This window comes from Temnothorax longispinosus, chromosome 5, assembly GCF_030848805.1.
Source record: "Temnothorax longispinosus isolate EJ_2023e chromosome 5, Tlon_JGU_v1, whole genome shotgun sequence".
Taxonomy (NCBI): Eukaryota; Metazoa; Arthropoda; class Insecta; order Hymenoptera; family Formicidae; genus Temnothorax; species Temnothorax longispinosus.
The window spans coordinates 2833311-2860502 of NC_092362.1; the positions used below are offsets into that span (position 1 = coordinate 2833311).

Below are 27192 nucleotides of genomic sequence, written 5' to 3' on the forward strand. Positions count from 1 at the left end.
TGTTTAACAAATTATCTTTTCCCGTGCAACGCGGCTTTTACTCGTGCCGGTGATTATCAGACTCGAACCGATTAGAAAAAGGAATAGAACGCGGCAAAGCTTCGAACTCTTCGAAGCGGCGACAGCGGCGTCTGCGTCTGCTGCAATGGAATCGGAGCGGAGTAATGGAGTCTCGTCCGCGCACGTGTGGGTGCGCTCGTTCTATTGATGCGGTGCAAGTGAAACGCTGAAAGAAGATGCACTCAGACGCACAGAGATTGCCGAATCCGTTCGAAATCATAGTAGGGACGTACGAGCAATATTTACTTGGCTACAAAGTGCACAACATCGTAAATGTGAGTATATTTCGACACGTGCCTCGTGTACAGGTTAGGTTTTTATACGGTATGGGTGAAGCGTGACACAAAAGTGTCGAGATACGTCAAAGAAGGACGCTTCTACCAGTCATATTTACGCGTTTGTTCATTCATATCATCTATATATTTGTTGCTCTGGAAGATTCAATGATTATTCGATAGATAGAAGAAAAGGCGTATCTTCAATCAAAGTTCAAACGAGAAACTTTTACATTAATTCTTTAAATATGAATATTTTAGATTAAGAATTCATTTTTTTTCTTTCTGTCCTAGGAATACAAAATAGAGAAAAGCTTTGCGACCCACAGCCATGTCGCAAGCATACGCACTGTCGCCAGCAGTAAATATCACCTAGCGTCAGCTGGCGCAGATGAAACGGTATGTCTGTACGACATGCGTTACAGACGGGAGTCCGGCAAATTAATGCATCACAAAGGTACACAGATTGAGCGCACTCTATTCGTACATATAATTCAATGTAATTATATAAATTTCTATTTAAAAAGTAACAATCTTTGTATTTCCTTTGCAGATACCGTCAATTGCCTCGCGTTTACTCCAGAAGGCTCCCATCTGTTCGCATGTAGCAACGACGGCAGCATAACCGCCGTACATTGCGGCAATTGGCAGCTGGAGAAGATCTGGCCGACCGCGCACAAAGGCACCGCCGTCAACACTCTGGCCATTCATCCGACTGGGAAGCTAGCGCTGTCCTCCGGGGAGGACGGCGTGCTTAGGACGTGGAATCTGATCAAGGGTAGGCAGGCTTACGCCACTAACTTGGTACCGAGACTGAAGTCTAACGCCAAATGGATAACCGTTATCAAATGGAGTCCGAGCGGTGAAAAGTATCTGTTGGCTGTCAACGGAAATATCTACATTTATTCTGTAGAATCGGCCGGGATAGATAGGGAGCTCACGTTTGACTCGAAGGTCATTTGCGTCGAGTTCCTGAAGGACGATTTAATCGCGGTCGGCTTCGAGAACGGGGACATAAGATTTTGTGACCTTAAAACCTCCCTGCATACGATGAACACGAAGGCGCACAGCATGAGAGTGAAATGTATCGCGCATATGAACGATCTGTTGGTTAGCGCCTCCAGCTCCGGAGAGATCAAGCTTTGGCGGTATAATAAACACAGTTTGGATATGTTGCAAACCGTTAATTGCGGCGCTAGAATTACTTGCCTCTCTTTGGCACACACTTACAAAGATTTAGTGCGGAAAGAAGTTGAATCGAAGGAAGAAGAGGAAACGAAAAAGGAGAACAGGCTCAGACTGAAGCAGGAAGTTATTATTGAGAACGAAGAGGATTTAGAAGTCGCAAGTATTAGAAATCCTAAAGAAAAAGCACAAGAAAAGAAAAATGAAAAGAAGAGAGCTATAGAAGATACTGAAGACAGTGTCCAGCATTCGAAAAAGAAAGCTCCAAATGTGAAAAAGGCTATTATTTCAAAAAAGAAGAGAGACAGGTCGTCTGAGATGGAAGATATCGTCGACAAACCTAAAAAGAAGAAACTCTTAAAAGCGAATGAGACAAATCCTTCTAATAAAAAACGAAAAGAGAATAGTGCTGCATCACAGGTCACTTCGCCAGCGAAGAAGGTTAAAAAGTCGAATAAAGTTGAAGAGCCACCTCTCCCTCGCAAGAAATACAAAGTAAAATTACCAACGACGGATGTCGAAGATGCTCCACCTAGGAAGATAAAGAAAAAAGTAAATGCGGAAAAAGGAGTCGTGCCAAAAAAGAAAAAGAAGAAAATAACGGGATAAATTAGGATTCAATTGCGAGAGGAGTCTCTTTACAAAAGTTATTATTATTTTTTTTCATCGTGTGATATTTACATGATAAGCTTAAGAGTAAGAATAGAGCGCCTAGGTGCTTAATAAATTACTCACTAGGTTCCTATAATTATAAATCAGTCTATTTACAATTTCTTAGATTTATCACTGCACCAACGCCTTCTTCTGTCACGAGAGATTAAACCTGAACGAGATAACAGTTTTTTAGGCGTCGTTACGTTTCATACCGCTCGAAATAATGCGAAGGATGTCTACCACAAGATGCACTTGTGCGACGGGTTCATTGGACTACCGAGCGGGCACTTCCAGGCCTTTGCGAACTCCGCGTTGTTCGACAGCGTGCCGATAACTCGAAAATGATTTGGCGCATGGACACCTTCTATCACTTTGGACTTCAACGCTCCGTTTGTATAATTGCCGCACCAGACCTTAAAAAAGATTAACGTTTACGACTCAATCTTGTAAAAAAAGCTTTACACGCAGAAAAGAGCTACGAAGTTCTCATTTGCGAACTAGAGCTCTTTGCGATTTTAATTTATACCTACGTAGATCTTTATTATAAATAATTTCTCGCTAGTTTGACAAGAGAAAAATCGCCATTTCAATGATTTTAAAACTTTATAAATCTCGCCCATACATGTACAAAGTTTTTGTAACGTATTTAGGTAACAATATGTAAAACGATCTTTTTTCTCTTCATTTTTAATTGTATACAATGTAATATATTAAATGTATGATAAATATGCAGCATTAAGTTTTATTGCTATTTAAATATACTCACAATTAGTTTAGAGTACTATTAAATAAATTACTTTCTCAGGAGAAAAGAAGCTCTGATCGTATGATTCTTTTACCAGACGCTAAAATTTTAATATTTATTGGACAAAATTTAATTAATTTTCTCTTCTTTTTACCTGTGCAAAACCTAAGAAGAACAGTTGCTCGTTGCTGTAGTCGACAAGACCAGGGAGGGCTTGCTGGTACGGACTGCGTGTAATCAGCCTCTGATACGCTCTGTAAGCTTCCCTGATGCCGCCGTTGTCGGCAATATTTTCACCCTGGGTGTTGATACCGTTCACCTGAAAGTCAGACGGTGAGTCGAATGGTTGAGCATACGAGCAAGAGATATGCCTTGGCACGCTTCTCTCTCTCCCTCTGTGCTTTCAATGAATAAAATGGGCACGTTGCTACCGTGCGAGGCTCACCGTGAAATTATCACCCAACTCCGGCAAATGATAACTGCTGTACTGCTCGATTATACATTGCACTTTCTCGTGATAGTGTCGCAACGTCTCATCGCTCCACCACTGCCGTAGATTGCCGTTCTCGTCGTACCGGCGTCCTGAAAATCATGTAATTCCAGATATTATTGCGGATATGCGGGCAACGTAGTGCTAAAGAGATAAAGACAGACGAGTGGCCATTTTAACGATATTACGTAACACACGTCGCATCGCCGATCACGCACCTTGGTCGTCGAAACCGTGGGTAAGTTCGTGGCCCATAATCGCCCCCATAGCACCGTAATTGATGGACCTGCAACGCGCAATGTTGGAGCTTAGCGATTTACGATAACGAGTCGCACGTAGAGATATCACTTTGTTTTTCGTGAGCTCATATCTTTGCGTCTTTAATTAAAATCTACAGCACTTTAATAAGTAAATTGCGGCCGATACGTATGTATCAGAAAATAAATAAATTTTTGGCCATCAGGCAAGTCTTAATTATAATTTTTGTGCATTTTATTACATTTTAAAATCTACAAGTTTTTCAAAAATAGAATACGACTGCCATATCAGAATCTTATTGAGCAATGCACAGAATAATTAGGACTATTCGCTGCAAATAAAGAACTGATCAAGTAAAATATGAGTTCATGAAAATTTTGCCGTATCTGTAAAACGTTTTTATACGTACTCCAATCCGTTGCCGTAAAACGGAGGATGCAGGATGCCAGCTGGAAAAGCTAAGATCACACATTCTTTTTACATTCTGAACGATTAAATTAAATTGGTATATTGTAAAGCGACAATGATGATTATGTTAATTAGGAAATTTATTTTGGTTAATTAGAAAATTAGCATTAAAAAGAAAAGACACTTACTGACTGAGTTTAATATCGCGCTGTAAAACGCGTTCACTGTCGTGCCTGTCGATATCCATCTACTCCTGTCGGGCTTCTCGCGCAAATTATTAAAGCTTTTTTTCATCGCCACGTCAGTTAGCTTCAGAAAGGTCGCGAACAGCTTCCCGTCGATCACCTCCACCTAAACAGACCGGACATTGCAGTTTCCGCAGCTGGATTGGAAGTAGATGTACTTCGTAATCATACGCAAACACGCGATATTTAGAGAGAACTCACCCCTTCGTAAAACTTGTCTAACTCCTCTGGATTCGTGACCCAGTCGGGAAATCCTACGAACGGCCTCATCGCCTGCAATTTTCTATGGGCTCGAGCTCTCGTGCCGGCATCCATCCAGTCCAGCTCCGTGACCATCTCGTCGAACGCCGCCCTGATATCCAGCAGCATCTCCAATGCCTATCGACAATGATAAACAGTGATCAATCACTTATAGGTATAACGATAATCTCACGTTCGTTAGGAAAATATTGAATAACGAATAAAGCTCGAATTTAGGATATCTCGTAGATTAGGGGTCGGCAAATCACATTTCCCGACCAGATAGTAAAGAGCGAGATATTAAATGTCAAACTTTGTAGGCCAAAAAGATATTCTATATAGTTATTTAACAAGAGAGAAAATAAAAACTTCCACAAATTTGTTATCGACGAAATTAAAGTTAATAATAATAACAATATTGTTATTAATATAATAAAATGAAACAAATTATTAACGTAATAAAATAAATAATTTATTATTTATTTTAATTTATTATTTATTTTATTACTATATTACTAGATATGTATTTATTATTAGGGAGAGGCTATGTTTAAGTCAGTTAAAGAAAAAGTCAAATAAAAAATTTCCAAGACATCTAAGAATCTTGAAAGAACCCTGGGGAGGGCAATTGAAACGTGTAAGAACATTGAATCGGTCTTAATAATAAAAATTAATAAATTAATGCAGAATATAACTGGAGCCCGTGATTCCAAAAGCCCCTCCCTACCCTATCATACTTTGACTGTAAAAAAACAGATCCTGGCGTAATCGCAGTTTGCCGTAGAATATTTCAGGGCTACTAATCGCCGCATATACGATCGCGAACCTTTTCTCGTGCCTGTTCGTTGAAGTGCCTTTGTGCATAAATGTAGCTCAACGCCATGCCGAAATTCCCGTTGACGTTCCCGGTGCATCCCTTCCAGCGCGGCGTCTTCTCCTTCAGGCCGAAGATCTTCTGCGAGAACTGGAAACCGAGATCGCGGAACTTCTGCAGCGTCAGAGGGGCAACGGTCGCGTACACGCTCCACCAGACGTATCGCACTGAAAAATCGGCTCGACGTTAACATGTTATTTATCGTCGCGCGTTGTTTATCGGCACGTAATCGCCGTCGGCCGTTTCAAACGCGGCGAAACAATCGCGTACTTATTTCTACAGATACAGTGCAGCTTTCGATAGCTTCTGACCTCTTCTCGCCATTCTTTTCCTTTCCCCCCGGGCGTAGAAACACCCGATATTATCCGTCATGGATTATCGACACTTCCAAGCGTCTTCGTTGCTTCAACGATCTTTGGTATTTGGATTTTGGAACGATATTTGGAAGATATATGCTTGTAATCGAGTCAGAGGAGAAACTTAAGGAAGCTTTGCGTATCGCAACATGATTTACACGAAAACACCCCTGGTAGAAAAATGTCTTAAATTTTTCATATTATTAATCAAAATTTCTATAAAAATTTTAAAACTTTCTCAGAATTTTTCAGATTTTTCTCGCCAACATCTTAGAATAAATATGAGAAAATCAACGCAATATTTATTACAACTTTTCATATATACTAATACTGAAATATTCCTCATTCAATTATTTCTGAAGGTATTTTGATAAATTTTATATATTGTTCATAAATCTAAAATCACAGAATGCTTTATAAATCTAGAATACGAGAAAGAAATTCGTAGAAAGTTTCTGAGAAAATATGAGACATTTTTTCACCAGGGACTCGAGGCTTCTTCTCTTTTTCGCGCTGATATAATTTATTGTTTGTCACTTTTATCAATTTACTACTATCAATAATAATTATTGCATGGGAGAGATAAATGAAAATCACGTTGCGAAAATCACTCGAACGTACGAACACAAAGGGGAATGTTTCGCATCAGTCGCATCACGCAGCTCTCTCTCTCTCTTTTTTCTCTCTTCTCTTATGTAAATGGACGTAAGTGGAAAAGCAACAATATGCGATGCAGGTTGAGCGAGCACGCATCACGCCAAGTGACAATCGTGTTCGCTTTAACGAGGGTGCGAAATTGGACGTACCTATCGTGGCGGGCGGGGTGATGGACAGCAGCAGCGGCAATTTCTGCAAATACTGCAGGTCCACGATGATAACTCGATCCTCGGCCGGATTTATCGTGACGTTCGTATTCTCGAACACAGCCTCCACGTATCTCGTCCAATTCCACTGAAACAGCGTCTCGTTTAATTACTCGCATTAAAAGTAAGATTCATATCTCGCTCCCGTTTCTGACAACCCTCGACTCAAATTAGGGAGATAAATTTGTAAGAAGATTAAATAAAACAATCATGAACAAAACGCGAATAAGCAAATTTATACAAAAATTGTAATTGATGCTTCAAATATTAAGTCGCGATGAAACTTTAACATCTTTAGTATTATCCGGTAATAATTTTGCAAGTTTTTAAATATTACTTCATTCATTGGCGGAACTCTTGGAGCGGATCTCATCTTAATTGGAATTTCGATAAGAATTATGTGTTTCCAAATTTTCCACTAAAATGTAAATTACGCGAACGCTATCTCATATTGATTTAACCGGCCGTTCACCTTGAACGGTGCATAAATATTCTTACGCTTACGCAAAGAAAAAAATAGAGATGTCGATGTTACCTGCTGCGCGTGTATATCGGTGAGTTTTTGCAGGTCGTCGATCGTCACCTCGTGAAGGAGATGATCCGAACTGCGCCGTTCCTCGTTTGTCGCCATGATCTGGACGGATTTCAAAAGAATTAAACGTATTCCTGAAAACGATTATCCTCACATTGGAAGTTGAGTAAGACTAAGAGCTGAACCATTCAACCGAGTATCAAAACTTTATTAAAATTAAAAACAAAAGATTAATTACTAAAATTCAATTTATTATTAATATATTGAATAGGCAATCTCAAGTACGCTGCACTTTAAGATATCTAAAATAATAATATATCTTCTATAAAAAAAAGATGTACCTACATAAAAAATTAACACGTAGGATACCATGGTACAGCTTGGAATAGATATGTGAAGAATTAAAATCGCGAGTGTTCGATACAAATCATACGAATTTGCTACTTACCCTGGCGAGTTTCGTGCCGAATTCTAAAATCTCATTAGCGTAATTCGCACTCATGTTGCCAGCTCCCGCCAGTTCGACCATGGATTTTATGTACTTTTTATACTCCATCAGTTCCGATTGAAAACGCCGCGGATCTAATAAGTAACGCTCGCTAAATCCGGGGGATACTTGCTCCATCTAAAAGAGTTTCGTTTTCTGTACTTCGTCACTATCCATGCTAAAGAATTATTTTCTAGCGAAGAATAGTTAGTTATGTAAGCTCAATTATAATAAGAAATATCAAATTAAATTACTTAAAAAGGACATATAACTAACGTTTTCCTTTATTTTTAGTAAAGTTAAAAATGGGATTATATTACTAAGATTAAGATACCAGAAATATAATTTTAATGAAATTTTAAAGAATATTAAAATATCTTATAAATTAATATTTCTTTAATAGAAAGTACAAGAAAAAAATCTGTTTATTTAAATTAAATAAAAGGAGGTTCTCCATTTCTTTGAATTTTGCATTTGCAAAATTATGTCTTTTTATTGTTGAACAATCTTTTGTGTTCTCTGTCAATTTTTTTTCATTAAAATTCGTGGCATTTTGAACGCGCTGGCATTGTGGCATTCTCACCATCATTCGATTCCTCGTAGTGTCCTTAACGTCCTCGCTAATGTAAAAATTGATGAAGAGACTCAAGCCTAGCGTTCGCTGCCCTATCCCAGCTATCCTCGATATGTCGAGAGATGGTATTTTACCCTGCATCGGCGGCTCCTTTGGCAAACCTAGACTATTGAGCACCTCGAAGATGGGTTCCAATCCTAGAGCTTCGACACTCGCTGCAATCCAATGATTTCCCGTTATTTTAAAATACATACTATCATCAAGGCTGCAGATAAACGTTTTGCAGCCTGGTTTAAGAGTTATACGTAACGCTACTTCTATTTACATTTTCTGCGGAAATTAAATATGCGATCGTTGTTTCTATTTAAATCATTTGCACGCTTATCATGATCGCAATCGTCGTTCGAAATCAGGCACGAGATCCGGTTACTTCTTCGCGATAATAAAGTAGTCACTTTATCCTATTACGTTATTACTGATTACGTTATTGGCGCAATAATGATACGTCGCAATGCGACCGCCAACGTATTGTTAGATAAGTTTATATTCTTTCGAATTTACGCTTATGTAAATGCCGTTACGCGCATTCTATCCTTCGCACGAAAGAGCGACAATTAATGAATAATTTATCGTTGAAGTAGGCAAATTACCAGAGTTAACGATAGAGAATCTTGATAGAAAATTGGTTCGCGTGGATAATTATCGTTCCTTTTCCTCACCTTCGAGAAACGCTTCGTGGCTTGATATATGGCTTCTCAATTAAAGATTAATTTACAACCTTCCTATGTTGGTTTATCTTTTTGAAATTATTCTAAGAAATTGCAATTCATAAGCCTATTATTTGTGTATTTTATAAGTTCGGTAAATTCCTCAATGAAAAATCCTTACAATTATTCAATAATATTTATGTAATTAAAATTTTCCCTGCAAATTTCTTGAAATTTTGGTTTTCAAGTATTTCACCAAGTTGATGCTTTAATTGTTAAGACTTACCAACATCCATGCAGGTCCTGTAAAGAGCTCTCGCCATCTTCACCGGCTTGAGATCGGTTTCCTCATCCGGTTCCTCAAGTAAAATCCTTAAGTTCTTCAGAAGTTCCTCCCTGAGCAAGCTCAGCTGATCCCAGAAACTCTGACTTTGAGGAATCGGATGCTTGTTGATCCAGCCGCCGCAGGCGAAGTTGTAGAAATCCTGGCAAGGATCCACGGACCTGTTCATCGCGCCTATCACTCGTGCCGCTATGACGATAAAAAATAATTGTAAAACATTTATTGTAAAATTACCTCACATTTCAGCGTAATCTGAGCAAAACAAATCGTCTTGGCACTACTTTTCAAATTGAGAATTAGACCGATTGTTATTTTCCGAAAATATATATAACGAGGTGTATAAAAGATACCTGTCCTAATGCACTCCTCGCTCTGGCACATCTCCTTGTACTCTTCTTTGCGAAAAATCGCCATCTGCAAAGTTAGTGCTACGATAAGAACGATAACGGTCACAGCTAACAATCCGACGACGATTACGAGCCGCAACTCCTTCCCGCTCGATTTCTTCTCATCCCGTTGATTGTAATCCCTGCCGAAAAGACAATGGGAAGATTCCAACGATAAAGATGAGCGAAAACATAACTTGAAAATCGTTTAGCTTTTCAAGTCGGTACATAAAGATTCTTACTTTCAGCTTTTCACGTTGAACTACAGTACGTAAAAATGTTCTACCGTCATTTATTGTCTTTTAACAAAATGCATAAGAAAGATTAACAAATGCAAAATATGCAAATATATTTAAAAAAAAAAAGATACCTCGAAAACTGTTTGACTTTTATTTTCAAATCGATATTCGGACACGCGCTTTTCTCGTTGATATATACTACTTAAAACTTAAAATTACCCAAACACCAAAATTAAATTACAAACACGTATATAGAAAGGAAGGAAATAAGGAAAATCTAAACAGACAATTGTTTCAACGAGCGTTTCATAGAATCTTTAGAAGATTCAGAAAAATGTAAAGCACAGTATTTAAAGATAATCTTATATTTAATAAACACGTTTCAAAAGAATATACAAGAAACTAATTAGTTAGTAATCTAAAATGAGAGGAATAAGAAATAAGAAAACTGAAAGTAAGAAATAAGAAAATGTTATCGATTCTTTTTTATCAAGCAAAGGAAACGCTTATTACCAGGGGACGTCCGAGTTTCCTTTCGCGTTCTCCACCGTGTCTCTCTCATTATCCTCCGGGTCGTTCACCTTCAAAAGAGAAATGATGATATATATTTTACAATAATTGCCTGTCGTCCACTTCTTCACATTTTACTCTATTAATGCTAACGAGCGTGTCTGGTCGAAGAATGCGCCTGCCGTTGCGTTATCCGCAACATTATATTCAACTCTGAAGTAACGACATGTTAGTGCACCGCGTGAAAAGCTACTTTGATCTAACAAAGAAGCAATATCTTATGACTTGACTTCTGCGCTTCGTGCCATGAAAATACGAGAGATCAAAGTGCAACTAAAACAGATGCATCTCGTGTAACACAGGGACCTTGAAGCGACTCTATATACGAAAGCGATTCACTGAGAATGATTAGCTCAGTTTTCCTGAATTGCATTCCAATCAGGAACAAAAAAAATCTCTGACTAGAAAATTCTGATAGAAAATTTCAGAGCGAAAATAGATCAAGACTGAAAAAGTTGCGAAAAAAATTATTAAAAATTTATCTATTAAAATGGCGTGAATAAATCCGACTCAATTTCGATAAAAATACATAGTTGGCATCGCAAGATACAGGATTCTCCGTTTTGTTAGCGTGACGAAAATATATCTTCTCCCTGTTTTCCGAAGGCGTTAGATAAGCAATGGCAAAGAGAGAATACACTTAAAAATAGAATATACTTAAAATGGTGGTGTGCTGACAGATCTGCGCTAGTGTGCATCCAAACAATAGTTCGCCGCGCGCGTTTCGACGTTTAATCTGGACGTAACTTACGTAAACTCGCGTTCGCTTTTCATCTATTTTTCGCTTCATTGCCGCGCAACAGCGGCGTTCTCGACGGTTTCGGGTTTAATGGGACGAGGATTATCTCTGCCGCGGATGCGCGGCAGGATATTGGGCACGAGGAGAATAACATGACTGAAAAGTTAATCCCGCCGATTCTGGGGCAAGGTGAGTATATCGATCATGCGGTTTTAACGCCGCGACGGATGATACCTACGCCGATTTAAATTACGTGCTGCAGCCGTTCTTTCTTCGTAATTACGGCGCGCGTGAAACAGGTCGGAAAGAACGATCTTATAGAACGCATTGTCTTGCCGTACAAAAATTCCATTGGATCGAGGAGATATTTTATATATCGCTGCCTTACAATCTGAACTGTAAATTATACGCCATAATGATAGACTTGACTAAAATCATTTTGAATTAACAAGTTGCGATGACACAACAGCGCTCTATATATTTTTAACACGCGGCTCTTCAAAGACTCGTTAAGAATAATCTTCGTTAACGTCATATAACACAGCAAAAAGAATTTAATCAATTTCGAATTCAGAATTTATCGCTTACTTCTAGATTACTCTATATAATGTTAAGAAATGAAAAAAATTCCGGTGATTCAGTCAGAAGCGAGTAATGATTTAAGACAACCCAATTCCAAGTCATTCTCCGCTTCACCAACTTCGATTAATATTAATTATGGCCAACTAAATGTTCCTCGCGTATGTACTTTATCTGCCGGATCTTTATCCGCCAGATGCGTGCTCAGCTAAAGAAACGCTTAAGTAAAATTAATGAAAAGTTGACACAGTCGACTCCGATATGGGTCAGTCTGTGAGGCTTTCTTCTCTTTCTTTTGATTGCATTAACAAGCACGTGTCTAACGCGTCTCCTTTCGTTTCGCATTATTTTATTAACTCCTTTCACCGCCGACAATTCCAACGGTCTCATTTTTTTCTAGGTTTGTAATTAATGCACGCCCCATATAACTTTAATATATTTGCAAAATGTACGTTTTCCATCATTATATACGTCGTATTGTTAACTCAAATCAGAATCACGTTGCAAGATCTCTAAGACTTCTTTGAGAGCACATTAAAGAGGCGATCCTAAAATAAAATTCGTAAGATTTGGGAAAGTTTCAGAATAGATTTTACATTGACCAATCAATCTTTCCGTTGTAATTCAATTCAGTCCTTTCTGGATCATCGTTAATTACAACGTAGATAAACGTGAATTTAGACAAACGTGATTGATGTCGTTTGACGTTGCTGAAATCGGCCCTAAGCCCTCAGGGAATTAAACAGCCGTGTTCGTGTTTAGTCGAGAGGCGAGAATTCGATTTTCCGCGTGCGGCGCGGATACATCGGCGTGCGTCCGACAACGTTTCCATTATATGTGCTTCGACCTATCGGAACCGGCAGGCTTGACGCGAGAAACGCCGGCGCCTTTTTCTTGTCTTCTTCTTCTTCTTCTTCTTCTTCTTCTCTCTCTTTCTTTCATCTGTCTATCAAGTGAACCATACGCCTTACGCAATCGTGTATCTGCTTTATTCTAGTTCCCTCCTCTCTGTTCGAGTAAACAGACCGATTTCTTGCGATACCATAGGCACCATGATTCCAAGTTATTTCTAGTTATTCTCTCTGTTTATTTCTCTTCTCCTTCTTCTCTTTAATCTCTGAGAGGAAAAAAGTACCATTTGGCGCATTTAGTAGTCAATTAATATCAGTGATAAATCGTGGCTATTGAATACTTTATTATTAACTATTTTATAACGCAAAGATTTTATCACAAATATTATAAAAAGAGAAATAATAAAGAATCTCAAGTACGGAGAACAATTGCATATTTTACATCAATCGCGCAGAATTGCGTTATATCGATCGTCTTCTCTTCCTATTCTTCTCGTCGTAATGCGACAATCCAATTTTTAATGGTTGTGCTTAACGGTGTTTAAAATGCACAGTCACAGACTGTCTATTCCGCTCCTGCCGTCGCAATTATATTCCCCCACGTCCGATCGTTCATGTAAATTATTTACCTCGCGGTAGCGCGGAAAATCGCGGAAATTTAAACAGGACGTGACAGGAAAATGAACATTCGTCGGTGAACGTCTGTCGCGCTGACGGCCACTCGTGGATCGGCAACAATTGTCATCATGCCTTACCGTCCACTTCCGATCCGCGCGTCCTTGCGCGCGCCCGGTAATTGTCATCCGATCGACGTCGCTTCCGATATACGGCGTCGTCCTTGCGCGCCGTAAGATTTCACCGTTTAAAAACGTCGAGCCGCATGCGAGTTTCTTCGGCGATCAGCGGGTGCGTCTGACATTGAGTCTCGCGATGGATCGACGGAATCGCAATTCGTCTCCGACGATGGGGAAGTACTCGCCGAACTAACTCACGTTCGTTAAGATACCTCTCTTCCTGTCGTCCTTAGATGCAATCGGGCGACGACTGATCTCGCTACGCATCGTTGACAATGGGAGTTGAATATTATAATCCTCGCCGATGAAGATTATACGCTAAGCCTCGCGCCGATCTCCCTCGCCTTTATCTCGCTTCTCGGGATATCGCGTGGTAATTAATTCTTTTTGCGCTAATAGATTCCTCCCCGCGACGGCGAGGCGATAAACAACCAGGACCCGACGCGCATAATTCAATCCTCTTCCTATATTTGCTTCTACTGCAACTCGGGGAAGTAAAAGATCACAAGGCGCGGTGGCCTTAATCGAAACTTAACCGCCGCGCAGACTTAATCGCAGGCGGATTTTTCTTCCAACAAAGAGTGCTGAGTTCACTTGTGAAATCGAGATCAACGATGTATTCTTATCATAAGCTTTTTTAATCTTTAAATTTAAAGATAGGGATTGCTGCGCGCGGACCGTTCAAAGCGATGCAACAATTTTTTAAATTAATGAAGAAAAAGACAGATATACTTTAGATTAAAGTATTCAATCGTAAAAGATTAACTCTGCAAACATGTTTTATAATTACACCGCTAAATAAGGCATTTTACATCTGCAAAATAAGGTACCCGCGTATCTTCCTTGTAGTGATTAAAAAAGAAATACGAGTCATCATTCGGAATTCACATAGACGCGAAGGAACAAAAAATCTCGACGAGGTCGAGTCCAATAGGCAGTTCCGCGTAAACCATAATGCGACATTCGCATAATGAATCTATTTTCTATATTTGTCTCTCGTTGTTGACTGCTTACGTTCCGCTCTGAATGAAACGCATCTTTGACGATTCTGTCATTAATAGCTTCCACGTAATCGTCTCAATAAGACGACGAAATTATGAGATAGCTAGTAAAATTGAGCGAGGTCATTAAATATGGATTTCAATCAACGGCAATGACAATGCAATAATAAATAATTTCTAACTCTAACAGGTCTGTTAAAATTCCTCGGTTGGCTCGTACTTTCACGCTAAATACAGCAGTTATATACTGATAATTTCAAGTATACGAACAGAATTGATTTATCGGCATACATTCTTCTTCACTGATCATATTAATTCTGATCATTAATTCCAGCTGCGAGTCGCGTGAGTAAGCTCCAAACATCGCATACCTATGACGACGATATACCGTACAGTATTTATTTATCGGTATTTTCTAGCTCGTCACGTACGAGATGTGAGACGCTATCAGAGGCGTTGACTCCGTTCATCATGCGGCACGTGAGTGTCTCTATCGCTCAATCTGTATATCATACGCTGCACGTTTCTGTCATACCTCGATCAAGTCGGCATGGTAAAAACCATCCGTAAGTATATTTTAATAAATACATGTACAAATGTATACAAGTTTAAAATCTATTTTAAATACGTAGATATAAATTTAAAATTTAAGGAGGTTGTTAAGGAGACTCAGAAATGTTAAGAATTGCATAAAATTTAAAACATAAATTTTTTAGACTTTTTCCAATTAGTTTTTAAAAACATTTATAACAATTAAAGTTCGAGTTTTAATGGCCTCTAATGAGAGATTCAAGATTGCCTATCAATTATTGGCAAAAATGACTGTTAAAAATGTTAAAACCGGAATAAATTTATGTTTAATATATAAAGAATATCATACTGAAAATACTTTCACAAACATTTGAAAAAATACCACATGATTTTCTTGCAATATTAAAATTTGCATCGCGACAGAGCCGCAGTAATAAATCGGTATGAAAACGTGTATCATTTAAATTTATTTAAATAGGACAACGAAAACTCAGCACAAAATAAATATTTCTTTTATGTCCCATCTTAAGTACGTTTCAAATGCTTCGCTGGATAAACACACATAGGAAATTACGCGATAAAGCTTTTACCGTGACATGAAAGTAACATTAAACAATCTTTTGGACTTTGTTTTGACGTTGTCGAAAACTAACCAGTGAAAAAAATCTAAAAAAATTCACATTCCGACATTATTCATAAAAGAGCTTATGCTTTAGGCTTTAATTCCTAACATTCTGATTCTCTACAACCTCCTTCAAAATTCCCTTCGCCGAGATACTCCTACGACGTCTCTCGACGAGACCGTCTCATTATTCTCATTTATGTCCGCAGTCTGTTCTATAATTGTAAGAGGAAGAGACGAATGCTCTGTATATTTCTCTTAAATCGTTTCCTTACGCAAAAAGATACGACAGAAAAAGATACACCATATGAACGTGCCGTAACATCTCATTCATTTATTTGTCTCTTCACGAGGAGATGCATTTGATTTATATCAAACTTATATCACGTTGAGAAGTAGCGCTTCGGAGGACTACAACACCCTGGTTAAAATTTTTCATTTAAGAATTTGGACACCGTTTAGGCACTTCTTGATTGAGTCGCCGTATGTTTCAGGCTAACTAGAAGAAATTTATATTTTACAGGTTTACTTATATAGTAATAATAACATTTACAATAAACATATAAACTTATATGGAATTAAATTCATTTTTATTGTTCATTAATAAACTGTATAGAGAGAGATATATTAAACTGACTTGAACGTTTTTGAGAAGCACCATAGTTGGTCTGAAAATAATGGACGGTGTCCAAAGTCGAATCTAAGGCCCAGGAATCCTTCGGCGACGCTCGGGAAAGCTCATTATATTCTCAATAGTACTCGCGGTTTTTATCCAACGGGTAATGACGAATCTAAGCGGCGAAATTATTTTTCATCCGATTACCAATGCCGGGAGATGTAGGCCGACGCGCAGGCTACCTTCAAAAGTGACTGACACGCGCGGGGTCCGTACACAGCGCATCGCGCGTCCTGCTCTTTCGCAAATGGAGCGCCTGAATGCGCTATTGAGAGGATCCTATTTCAGCGACGCGAACGTGGGGAGAGGTCGTAAGTGCCGCCGTTGCTTGAAACCCATTATCGCCCTATTACTTGATAATACAATTACGGTAGCGTATAGCGAAGGTGGTCAGTGACTTCTGTGCATCAGCGATCGCGGCATCTCCACGTGCCACATCACTTTTTCCTCCGTCTCTTTCATCGTCCCAGTTGCATCCATCCCGCAACAAATTATTCCCGCGATCTCGCTTTTCGACCTCGAAGCGAACGGTTCGCTCGGACGAGCGAGAAGATAAGCGAGGAAAGTTCGGCTTTCTGTAAATCTCTTTATACTTTCGCAAAATCTTACAATTAGTTTCATGGTTCCCTGGTCCCGCGAATCTCTAATTTACACACGTTGGCTTTCGTTCGGATCTTGCGTTGATGGATTTACGATTTCATGATTTTGGCTAAACTATATGCGTCGCAGCAAGTATAGTTGATGGTTTAGCTGATGGTCTAGCCAAAACTATGGAGTAAATGATAAAAAAAGAATGCTTGTACATATATTAGCATCAAAAGTTGCATTGATTGAGAAGGATCAAAACCCAAAAATAGTCAAAACGTCGTGACGATTATAATTAATAAGGATAGCCAGTTAGGTCAAATAGAAAATATTTATGTTAATTATTGTTAATTAGTTATTGACGAAGTAAAAGTTTCCGATTTGATTTAAATGACACAATCCGCTTCTATTCCTATACATCGATCACCCTGAGCGACTGATATTTGACGTTTCTGACGCTGCGATTGAGACACGCGAGGCGTAATCGCCGCTTAACGAGCTTCCGGGGAAGGGCTTCGTGGAATAAATTCGCTTCAAGTGCTCTTCTTGCCAATGACTTAAATTTCTCGAGCGAATCTCAACCCGGCCCGGTCGCGCGCTCGCGGATCGTGTCCGCACCGCTCCACTTCTTCCGCCCGCCTCTTTTTTTTCTTCTACGTCGAAGGAACAATCGCTTCTGTGATGATCTCGCCGGCATACGGGGCCAATGCGCGACCCCGTATCGCACAGATAGCCGGGAAAGCCAATTAGACAAGATGAACGGATTGGAAGAGCGGTAGAAATGGAGAATAAACGACCGTTCTATATGGAAAAGAACTTTGATAAGATTATATCTGTGAACTATTTGTCCAAATGTTGAAAAAACCGAGAGCTTCAAAATCGTGTGGTTTAAATCTCGATTAGTGCATTTTTTTTACTTGCGTTATTTATAATCATCATTTCCAGTTGGAGAAACTGTTCGATTAAAAAAACAAAGAAAAAATGCGTGAACTGCGTAGCCATGTCGCAAAAGGGGATAATAGATAATCGCCGTAAACGGCATCGCTTTATCTGCCTCGAGCACGAATAAAATGTGATATTCGATGTTAGTAACTGGTCTTATTTTAATTATCCTTCACCTGCACGCGATTGACCTCTTTTTCCGTCAGAGTAAGAAAACCAGAATTGGCTGCAGCAATGTTCGACTACTTGCGGTTTCTAACGAAGTATAATCGAACACGCGGCAGTTTACTTTTTCCTCTTAATTGGATTTAATCGTGGAAAAAAACCGATTGATCGATTGCGGATCGAAAATCCATGATCGCGCAGAAACGAAATTTATTTAATATGGCAACGGTAAGGTTCTAAATATCTGGAATGACAGTCAATCGCAAGTTGATCGAAAACTTTGACAAAAAGAGATCAGATGAATGCATTTTTATCAAACAGTTTCGGTTCTTGAGTTAAGGAGAGCTGTAAAATAACATTTACTCATTTTTGCGTACAATTTACGCTATCGGGAAACGAAAAATTCTCTACCTTTATATTCTCAGATTATTTCTTCTTTCTACAATAAATCACAATTGTATTATACCTCAAAGATCGAATCGCGCCGATTCTCCACAGTTTTCGCGATGTTAAGATCAGCGTGGAACAGGTCGTAACTATTCGCGCGGAATAGATCGTCCCACCTCGCGCATCGCACGCACGTTGATAAGGTGGCGGATGCGTAGATGCCTTATGTTTTATGCAGCGATCTCTCGGCACACGCGTGCCGCTGAGAAAAACGAGACGCGCGCGGATGCCGACGGCGAAGCGAGACGAAGGGAGAATCCGATTACCGGAAAGGAAACTGTCAACAGGTGTAACGGAGGTGCCGTAACTTGCAAATTACGAACGATCCTGTAATTATGCCATTTGACGCGTCAAGTTTTTTTACCAAACTTTTTGTTTTCAAGTCCGATCAAGTAAACCGCCGTCGGGCAGACTCCGATCCGTGAGTCAGCTTCTCGATCTCCTCTCCGTTGTTCTCGAAAGACGAGGAGACGCGCGTCTTTCGGCGACAAAGATTCGCGTCGTCGGTAATGCGGGATAATCCTTCGAGAGGCGTACATTCATCAATTAGAATTTAATTTAAATAAATCACACACTTCCAATTGCGCGTTGGCAGCGTTGGCTTCCTCCTCGATGCGGGACGAATGCGAAACGAGACCATTATACAAACACGTATAGGATTTGCATGAAATTTCAAGTACGCCGTTCTTCGAAGTTCTTTCAGAGACGATTTTATCTCACGGCGCCGCTTTACTGCGTGTTTCACCGCCGATCTGTGTCTTCGCACACGACCCGAATAATTATTTCCTCGAGCAAATTTGTCCGTTAAAATAAACTTGTCCCGAAACAAAGAAAAATACAGGTATATTACCTGTTCTGTCTGAGATAAAAATATTAAAGTATTTTGCTTTTATTAATAATTAATATGTGCGACATCAAATTTTTTTTATAATACTGCAATAAGAGGAATCTTCTCAAGCATATTGGCCACTGCTTAAGAAACTTTTCTTTATCCGAAATTTGCTGGAAAACTGAATATATTAAATTTAATTCATTCATTCATTAAATTATTTATTTAACTAATCGTTCTAATTCATTTAATTTACTTAATTAATATGTTTAACTAACTTAATTAATTACTTATTAATAAAATGATTAATTAATTAATACATTCAGTTTTTATTCGTGACATTAATTCTACGAATGAAGTTGATGAAGTTGAGCGTTTGCGTGACGCTAAAAATCAATGTTTGAGGGACGATCGTGATGTGTATCCTGAAGAAATAATCCGAGAATACAGATGGCATCTCATTTTCTAAAATATATAAGCGCATAACACAATAGTTTCTCGTATCCACGCGCGCGCCCGTAATCACAGGATTACACAAGAATATCGCGTATCTGGCGAGATAAATAAATCCGCGAGGCTTTACGTTCTCGCAGGAGGAAAAGCCGATACTAAATTGGCCTAAGGAACGGGCAAGTTGAATTTTAATGGGGACTCGACGAGACAGTCGCGGGCACAATGGCACGCATGAATCTGGCTTATCCCCCCCCCCCTGTCTCTATCGGCACGCTTGTCCCCTTCAGTGTCACTCGGATAAGGAATAGAGGAAGCAGTCTCACCTTGTATCTCATCCTCGCGTCTCCTTCGCCGTCCCGTCCTTCCCGATCTCTACCTTCCCGTCCTTCAGTCCTCTCAACCGACGTGTCTGCAACAGGACGAGATGAATTATTAGTTTAAAAAAAATGTCCCCGTGTCTCATCCGCGGCGAATGCGACACGGCCGACCGGTGAATCACCTGTTTTGCATTGAATGACAGAACGCGAGCGCTTTTTTTTCTCTCTCCTCCCTTTCTCCGTTCGTACTTATACCTTTGTCATCGCGCGCCCGCGACTTGTCCCTCCGCGGGGGCAAGACAACGACGTCGCGAGAGTAAAAGAAGGAAGCAAAATCGTCGTCTGCCTAAATCTCGGCCGAGAGAAGCCTCTCTTTCTCTCTCGGCTGAGATTTATTCGGTTTTTCATTCATCGTCTCTCATTTCGAGGGTGCGAAGCGTCCGGACGTTGTGGCGCGACGAGCTCTCGTCGTAGCCTCTCGGCGTGGCAAATTCCCGAGAGTTAGAAAAAAGAAACGGATGAGCGCGCGTCGAAACTTTTACCGGATATACGAGGAGGACGGTAGAGCGCGGACGTGGCCGCGGCCGCTTCCATAAATGATTTATCTGGACTCGGCATGGTACATTAACCGGTTAACGAATCGCGCTCAACGGCGCTCGATTGTCTCTCAAAATGCTTTCGTTTCCACGAGAGTGGACACGCGCGAGCGACTTGCGATCCTACGCGCTTGGAATCTCATTATCTCGCCGGATAAACGATTTTTCACGTCGGCGAGGAGATTGTTGCTGGAATTAACCGTTCTCGGACTTCCAAAGAGAAGCCCAGCTCGAAACCGGCATTCAGGAGTATTTCGCGCGAGCGCGGACTCTCGTTAACTCTCGTATACTCCGTTCGCCGACGACGTCACCGAGAACGAGAGGATCTACCGCGATTAGCGGGTTAAGCCGCGCGGAAAAGCCTCGCGTCCGTCATAATCGCGCGGCGATTCGCTCCCTTTTGTACCGCAAAATTGCGTCGTGAAATCGCGAGATCGTTATTATTAAATCAGATGCATCCCGGCGGATCGATGAAAGCGTGCGGCACGCGGCCCAGCTCTCGCGCTCAGGATCGGCGCCGCAGAAGCGCATGCACGCCGAGCACACGAGCAAATATCGCTCTATTATGTATAATAAATACAGCGGGAAAATCTGTGGATGTTCCCGACACAGGAAAAAAATGGGAGAACACATTTACGCGAGCAGCGATTCTCCTCGGCCGCGATTGAAGAAAGAAATCGAAGAAAGTTTTTATTAAAATAAACATGCGTGAAAAATAATTCGCTCTGCAAGTTTTACATCGATATTTTCGCGATACGTCGTGTTGTATTCTCGACGGATCGATCTCTTATATGTTTTTGAGCGATCTACATGATCCGTTCTTTACGACGCGGTTAATTCCCGATTCGTCGAATCGCGTTTACATAATTATTGTCCGCGATACGCGACTCCGCTCGGCGCGTCGTCCTTGACGACTCATGTAAGTAACGTCGGCGACGACGTCTCCGTGCCTATACCGACATTCAGATCCGACCCTGCTCTATACGCGATATGCTTTCGATTTCGCGTCTACTAATCGTATCTGCCGCCACGCATCTCGCGTGCGGGGAATCGCTGGTGCAATGGCTGATGCGTTGCGCTCATCTCCGATCCATTTAACGCGGCCGGCGTTTGAAGATACAATGCTGAAGTGGACGACTATACAGATACAGTTATTATTCCTTACGCAATGAAATGTTCACAGAGCTGCAGATACCGCGGCTTTAGAATTTACCGTACAGATATATGAAATGGAGCATTTACAGACCTCGAGGATTTACAAACAAGTGTAACGAAATAACTGCAGGATGTGGAAATAAAGTTAGCCCATTCCTTTAATATTGTGATCGGTCCAATTATTAATTTATTAGGTTATCGAGTCAATTTATCAGTATTTAAATTAATAATAAGCAAATAAATTAATAATAAAAAATATGTCACGTATTACAAAAGTTAGTATAAGATAATATTAATTAATTAATTAAAATGTTTTCTCCACATTGAAATAAATTTAAATTCTGCAAACTATGTATATACAACTGTCTCAGAGTTTGTTATTGATAACTAAACTTGTTTCGCCTCGCTAAAAATTGGTTTCTTTTAAATGCGAAATTTTTATGCGACTATCCCGGGACAAGAGGACGCTATCTCGAAAAAATACTTCAGACGCGTGAATCTTATCGAATCCCGCAGGATGTTGAAGATATAAACAGACGGGGCAATTTTTTAAGAAACAGTCTCTTTGTACGCGCCAGGGAAAACGCATACGAGGGAGTCGCGGTGTAGGTACAGCATCCGTTTTAAAATCTATTCATAAACGCGAGACGCGTGTTAAAAGAAGCGGGGGCTACGTTCGTTAAGACGCATTTCCCACCGCGAGGGTGAATCCGAAATTTAACTTCTTTAAAACGAGATGATACACCGACTGCTCTCCTGGCGTCCCGCCAGAAGGTAATTTAGTGCCGGAGAGACGCTTTTGTTGAAAGAACACGCTATTAATCTCTTGCGCCGCGTATTTTTTCAATTTTTTTTCAATATTTTTCTCAGCTTCTTTATATCGCCCCGACTTGGATTAATCGTTTAGTGCATCTTACGGTATATAGAAGTTTTGTAATAATAAAAAGATCACTCACGTGATAAGAAAAATTAAAAGTTGAATAGCTAAATATATTTTACTTCTTCTTCTCAAGAAAAGGGAATTTAAATTGGTGTATCAGGAAATTACAGGAATTTTAGGAAATCCAGGATAATAAAAAAATCACTCACGCGATAGAAAAAATTAAAATTTGAGAAACTAAATATATTCTACTTCTTCTTCTAAAGAGAAGGGAATTTTAATTAGTATATCAAGAAATTTCGGAAATTTATAAGGAAATCGGGATGATAAAAAGATCACTCGCGTGATAGAAAAATTAAAACTTGAGAAGCTAAATATATTCCACTTCTTCTTCTCAAGAGAAGGGAATTTTAACTGATATATCAAGAAATTCCAGGAATTTGAGGAAATCAAGGGCTACTTGTATTATGATTGCATTGCCTTGAGCGAACGTGAGTTGAAAAATAATAATCGCAAGGCGAGCATAACAAACTCTGCGGTCTGCGATGTTAGATGTCCAAAACATTCATCTTGCACATTCTTTATTACGAGAAATGCTTTCACTTTCGATAACTAATAATTTCATATAGTCTCGAACGAATATTTTTGAGTACGAAATAAGAAGAAAATACACGAAGATCTAACAAGGATACAGATCTAATTGAAAGAAGAAAAGAAGTTTATTAGCAAGCTACTTTTTTCGATTAATAGGCTCCAATTAATCTCCAATATTTACATGTCCAATTTATATTTAATTTTCAAAGAGTTGCATTAATTGTTTTTTTTTAAGCTCAAATTATTCGTTTGCGTATTTTCGCATCTAAATATATATATGTATATTGTGATATTGTTTTAGAAAACTTATTAGAGCATGCGTCATTAGCGCGTGCGGCTAAACTGTGTCACTATCAATAGGCAGCTATATACAAGATTAGAGAAGTTCAGATCTTGCAGAAGGACCTTCGACCCCTCGGCGTGTATTATCCGCGTCGCGTGCGTGCGGAAATGTTTAAAGTACCACGTGCGTTTTCAGAAAATTTGACATCTCGCATAACAAACTTGCACAACGGTATTTGCGAAGGAAGTCACCAAGAACGTCAAAAATGTTTATCGTCTATCTTTGAGAAGCAAATATTTTTCAACGTTTTTCTTTATCTCGTGAAAAATGCTTGCCAGGAATAAATCGAAAACTGAGATTCTTCTAATCTCAAAAGAATGTTTGGCTAAATTAGAATATTTCCTGAAATAACGTAAATATGTAATTTTGCTAAATAAATAATAATATTTCTCGAAATAATGTAACTGGGTACAATTTAATGTAATGATAGAAGAGCAAAATGTGTCATATATGTGTAAATTTGTCGAATTAAATACTTCATTTTCTTGACAGACAGAGCAGACTCGAGAGACTCATTAACAGTCTTTTGATATCTCGCGTGAAGTACTGATGAGCGCTCACCTGTTCGCAGCTTCCCTCGGCGGAGCTTCTCATAAGCGCATATTAAAGTGTTGTACTACGTAGATCGCCGTCAGATCCTCCGCAGTTGGAACGATCAGGACTCGGCGCGGAAAAACGAGCGAAAAACGCGTCTCTTCCTCTCGATTCGCGATTCTGTTCACCTCCGTATCGCCGCAGCCGCTTCACGTCATCGCTTCGCGACTCGCGCGGGCCCTTGGTTATATTTTTCTTTCTGCCTCTTTGATGTTTTTCCCTTCTGCTTTTCGGCGGCCGCGTACGTTTCCGTGTGCCGGCCGCGGCGGAGGAGGATACGACTCGAGGACCGCTAGTAAACTAAACTGACTGAAGTTTCGGCTTGCGGAGGAGCGACTCTAATCTTCGAATCCCCCACTATTTCCGCGCCACGATGTTCCGTCAGGAGCGGATCGAATTGTGCGACGTTGCGGTTTAACGAGGCCGGTACAGATCGCTATACCTGCAACCAGATTTATTTTTGAAAAATTGTCCTCGTGCCCGTTGGAACACGCTCAAAATCGAATTAGGTATTTTCATTGTCGCGTTAACAGCTAAATGTACACTTTAGCATGAATCCAATTAATTATAGAACTTTATTGCGATTTGAATACCATACTACTTGGTAACGGTACTGATTTGGCAATTTTACTATGTTAATGTGAAAAAATTGCATGTGTCAAAAAGAAATGTCTAAATTTTCGTCAGAATTATTCATTCAATCGATTTTACCTTACTTCCTGACTTTATAATATAATTTTTGTCTTTTTCTTGATAAATATTAACATGTATTGTATCAATTAATCGTGATTAACCGTAATAATCTATTAATAATCCATCTTAAATACCCAGGCTAACACTGACCTCGCAATAATCATTCAAAATAATATCTGGATTTGAAACGAAATCGTTTCCAAGCCCGAGCGGGCGCCCGACAACGATGCGCACATCGTTACCGTCGATCCTGATCGGTCGACGTCGTAGATCCTCGGCGTTTCCTCGGCGGCGTTTTAAAAGAGACGCGGATTTCGCTGTCCGCAGCATTTGCCGCAAGGCCTCGAAGGCGGGAGGTGTTGCAGCGCGCCCGCCGTGCCCCAGGCCACGGCGCCACTCCTCTCTTCCTGCGGACGCGCAACGAATCGCAATTGGCCCCGGCTTACTCCCGCGGATTAGATTGCAATTTATCTTGGCCTCTTTGACCCGACCGTGTGCTCCCCTCGGCCTCGCGAGCAACGCGACCCACGCGTCGCGTCGGGCCAGCACGCGCATCCTCGGAACGTGGGTCGCGTGGACGCTCGCGGCGCGCCGAAAAGAGAAGCCCGCGAGAAACGTGGAAAAGATTTCAGCCCGTCGAAACGTGATGCGCAGTCACGAAAATTAAATGTCCATGCCGAGAGGAGAGTCCGCGAAAAACGCTGCAGCTGAAAAAAAAATTATAACTCGTTGAAAAAGGCGTTGACGCGCAGTCACGTGAATTAAATAACGCGTTGCTCGAATCTTGTTATAGATTATCGATACTTTAAAGCGCGTGCGTAAAAAGAATTATTAAATAATAGAGACGTGTAGGTAACGTATATACGAGGTGAGATTCAAACGAGTTCGCGAGGCAGATTGCGGAAATTTACTTAAATTCCGAAAAAAATTCTGCTAAATATTTAATATACATATAATGACCGTTTACAGAATTTTTATCCCGTTGCTGATATTTTTCGGCAATCAATCCTTTCTTTACTTCTTTCATATAGAGAAGGAATAGAATATATTTATATATTTCAAGCATTGTAGGATATGTATAATAATTTTGTTCTAAAAATTAATCCTTGTATATTTAAAAGATATTCCAGAATCTTTTAACTCAATTTTTATCTTATCACAGAGAGATGATGGATTTTATATTCTATTTCGTGCCGATATTTTTCGGCAATCAATCCTTTTTTAACATTTCTTAACTTCTTCCATGTGTGTGTGAAATTATAAATATTATTATATTATACGTTAATATCCATATTTTTCCGTTCCATCAACTTGCAACTCGACTCGCGGACTTGCCGTGAGAAGAGACCTAAAAAAGTTGCGGTTTAAAAGGTCTTATGTCAGTGTCAGGAAACAACACTCAATCGCGCTTTTTTTGTTTACGACATAATCGATTGAGTATGACGACTAAACGAGGAGAAAGAACGATTACGAAATGTAACCGGACAAATTATTTACCTTTCCGTCAACAAGATCCCAAAACTCAGCTCGATGCGCTTCGTCGAAACCGCTTACGAATACACTATTGAGTAACGCTTCGGGAGAGGAAAGTAATCGGATGATGCTCCGGTTGTTTTCAAAAGCAAAAATATTGCAATCTGTGTTACGGTGGCACGTGACCCACATCACGAGAGCAAGTTAACAAGCGACGAAGGCGAAAGCTCCGATGCGTGCCGAGGTATATCAATGCAGCACTTTCACAGATTTCTGAAAAATGTAAGAACTAGCGCGGAGTATCCCATTAGAATTAATTTGTTCTTATCTGTCGTAGAAAGTTATGGTAGCAAACAATCTCCTGTCAGCCTTTTAAGGCCCAAAGGATGCGCGTGAATTTCAATTTAATACGTCGTTAAAAGATTGAACGATAAAGCGTGTGATTCTCCGTTCTGGAATAATAGAGTCACGCTTACTGAGCTTCGTTTTAATTTTACGAATATGTTGTTTACGATACGAGCGAATTATATCAAACAGATTTCATCGTGTCGAGAGAGTTATTGTTCTGTCAGCAAAACTGTTAGTAGCATTCGCTTTAGTAGGACGGCGTGCAAAGAAAATAATTAATATTAATTAGATCAAAAGAGTTATGTTACATCTTAAACATATAGATTATAATTACATTATTTTATCATATTACACTGTAAAATATCTATCTACTTTTGTAAATTTATTTTTCCTTCCAGAAAGTAAATTATTTTCTGATAATTTAACGCGCTTTTCGGAAAATAGAAATCTAAATCCATATTTATAACTTTTTTGGGCTTCTGCCCCTCTCCTTG

At 39.8% G+C, this 27192-nt stretch overlaps 2 protein-coding genes across 2 annotated transcripts; one reads left to right on the forward strand and one right to left on the reverse strand.

The window, feature by feature from the left end:
- Nucleotides 1-221: 221 nt before the first annotated feature.
- LOC139813502 (p21-activated protein kinase-interacting protein 1-like) lies at nucleotides 222-2439 on the forward strand. The gene is made up of 4 exons (XM_071779014.1): nucleotides 222-335; nucleotides 630-792; nucleotides 889-2166; nucleotides 2299-2439. The coding sequence occupies exons 1-3, from the start codon at nucleotides 237-239 to the stop codon at nucleotides 2127-2129; spliced, it is 1503 nt and encodes a 500-aa protein (XP_071635115.1). The 5' UTR covers nucleotides 222-236; the 3' UTR covers nucleotides 2130-2166; nucleotides 2299-2439.
- Nucleotides 2154-26547, reverse strand: LOC139813500 (neprilysin-11). Its single transcript, XM_071779009.1, has 19 exons — nucleotides 26375-26547; nucleotides 25028-25584; nucleotides 24152-24626; nucleotides 20029-20114; nucleotides 10435-10502; nucleotides 9647-9825; nucleotides 9240-9485; nucleotides 8256-8461; nucleotides 7634-7810; nucleotides 7189-7287; nucleotides 6597-6741; nucleotides 5387-5601; nucleotides 4522-4698; nucleotides 4264-4426; nucleotides 4077-4125; nucleotides 3628-3695; nucleotides 3365-3501; nucleotides 3074-3238; nucleotides 2154-2587 (listed from the first exon to the last, which is right to left on the reverse strand). The coding sequence occupies exons 4-19, from the start codon at nucleotides 20038-20040 to the stop codon at nucleotides 2411-2413; spliced, it is 2283 nt and encodes a 760-aa protein (XP_071635110.1). The 5' UTR covers nucleotides 20041-20114; nucleotides 24152-24626; nucleotides 25028-25584; nucleotides 26375-26547; the 3' UTR covers nucleotides 2154-2410.
- Between the last annotated feature and the right edge of the window lie 645 nt (nucleotides 26548-27192).

Excerpts from the sequence above, each read along its gene's own strand:
- LOC139813500 (XM_071779009.1), bottom strand. Across the intron at positions 7,288-7,633 it reads TCGGCACGAAACTCGCCAGG|ATCATGGCGACAAACGAGGA; the intron begins GTAAGTAGCAAA and ends AAATCCGTCCAG. Across the intron at positions 6,742-7,188 it reads CCGATATACACGCGCAGCAG|TGGAATTGGACGAGATACGT; the intron begins GTAACATCGACA and ends ACGCTGTTTCAG.
- LOC139813502 (XM_071779014.1), top strand. The coding sequence starts at position 237 with ATGCACTCAGACGCACAGAGATTGCCGAATCCGTTCGAAATCATAGTA. Across the intron at positions 336-629 it reads AAGTGCACAACATCGTAAAT|GAATACAAAATAGAGAAAAG; the intron begins GTGAGTATATTT and ends TTTCTGTCCTAG. Across the intron at positions 793-888 it reads CAAATTAATGCATCACAAAG|ATACCGTCAATTGCCTCGCG; the intron begins GTACACAGATTG and ends TTTCCTTTGCAG.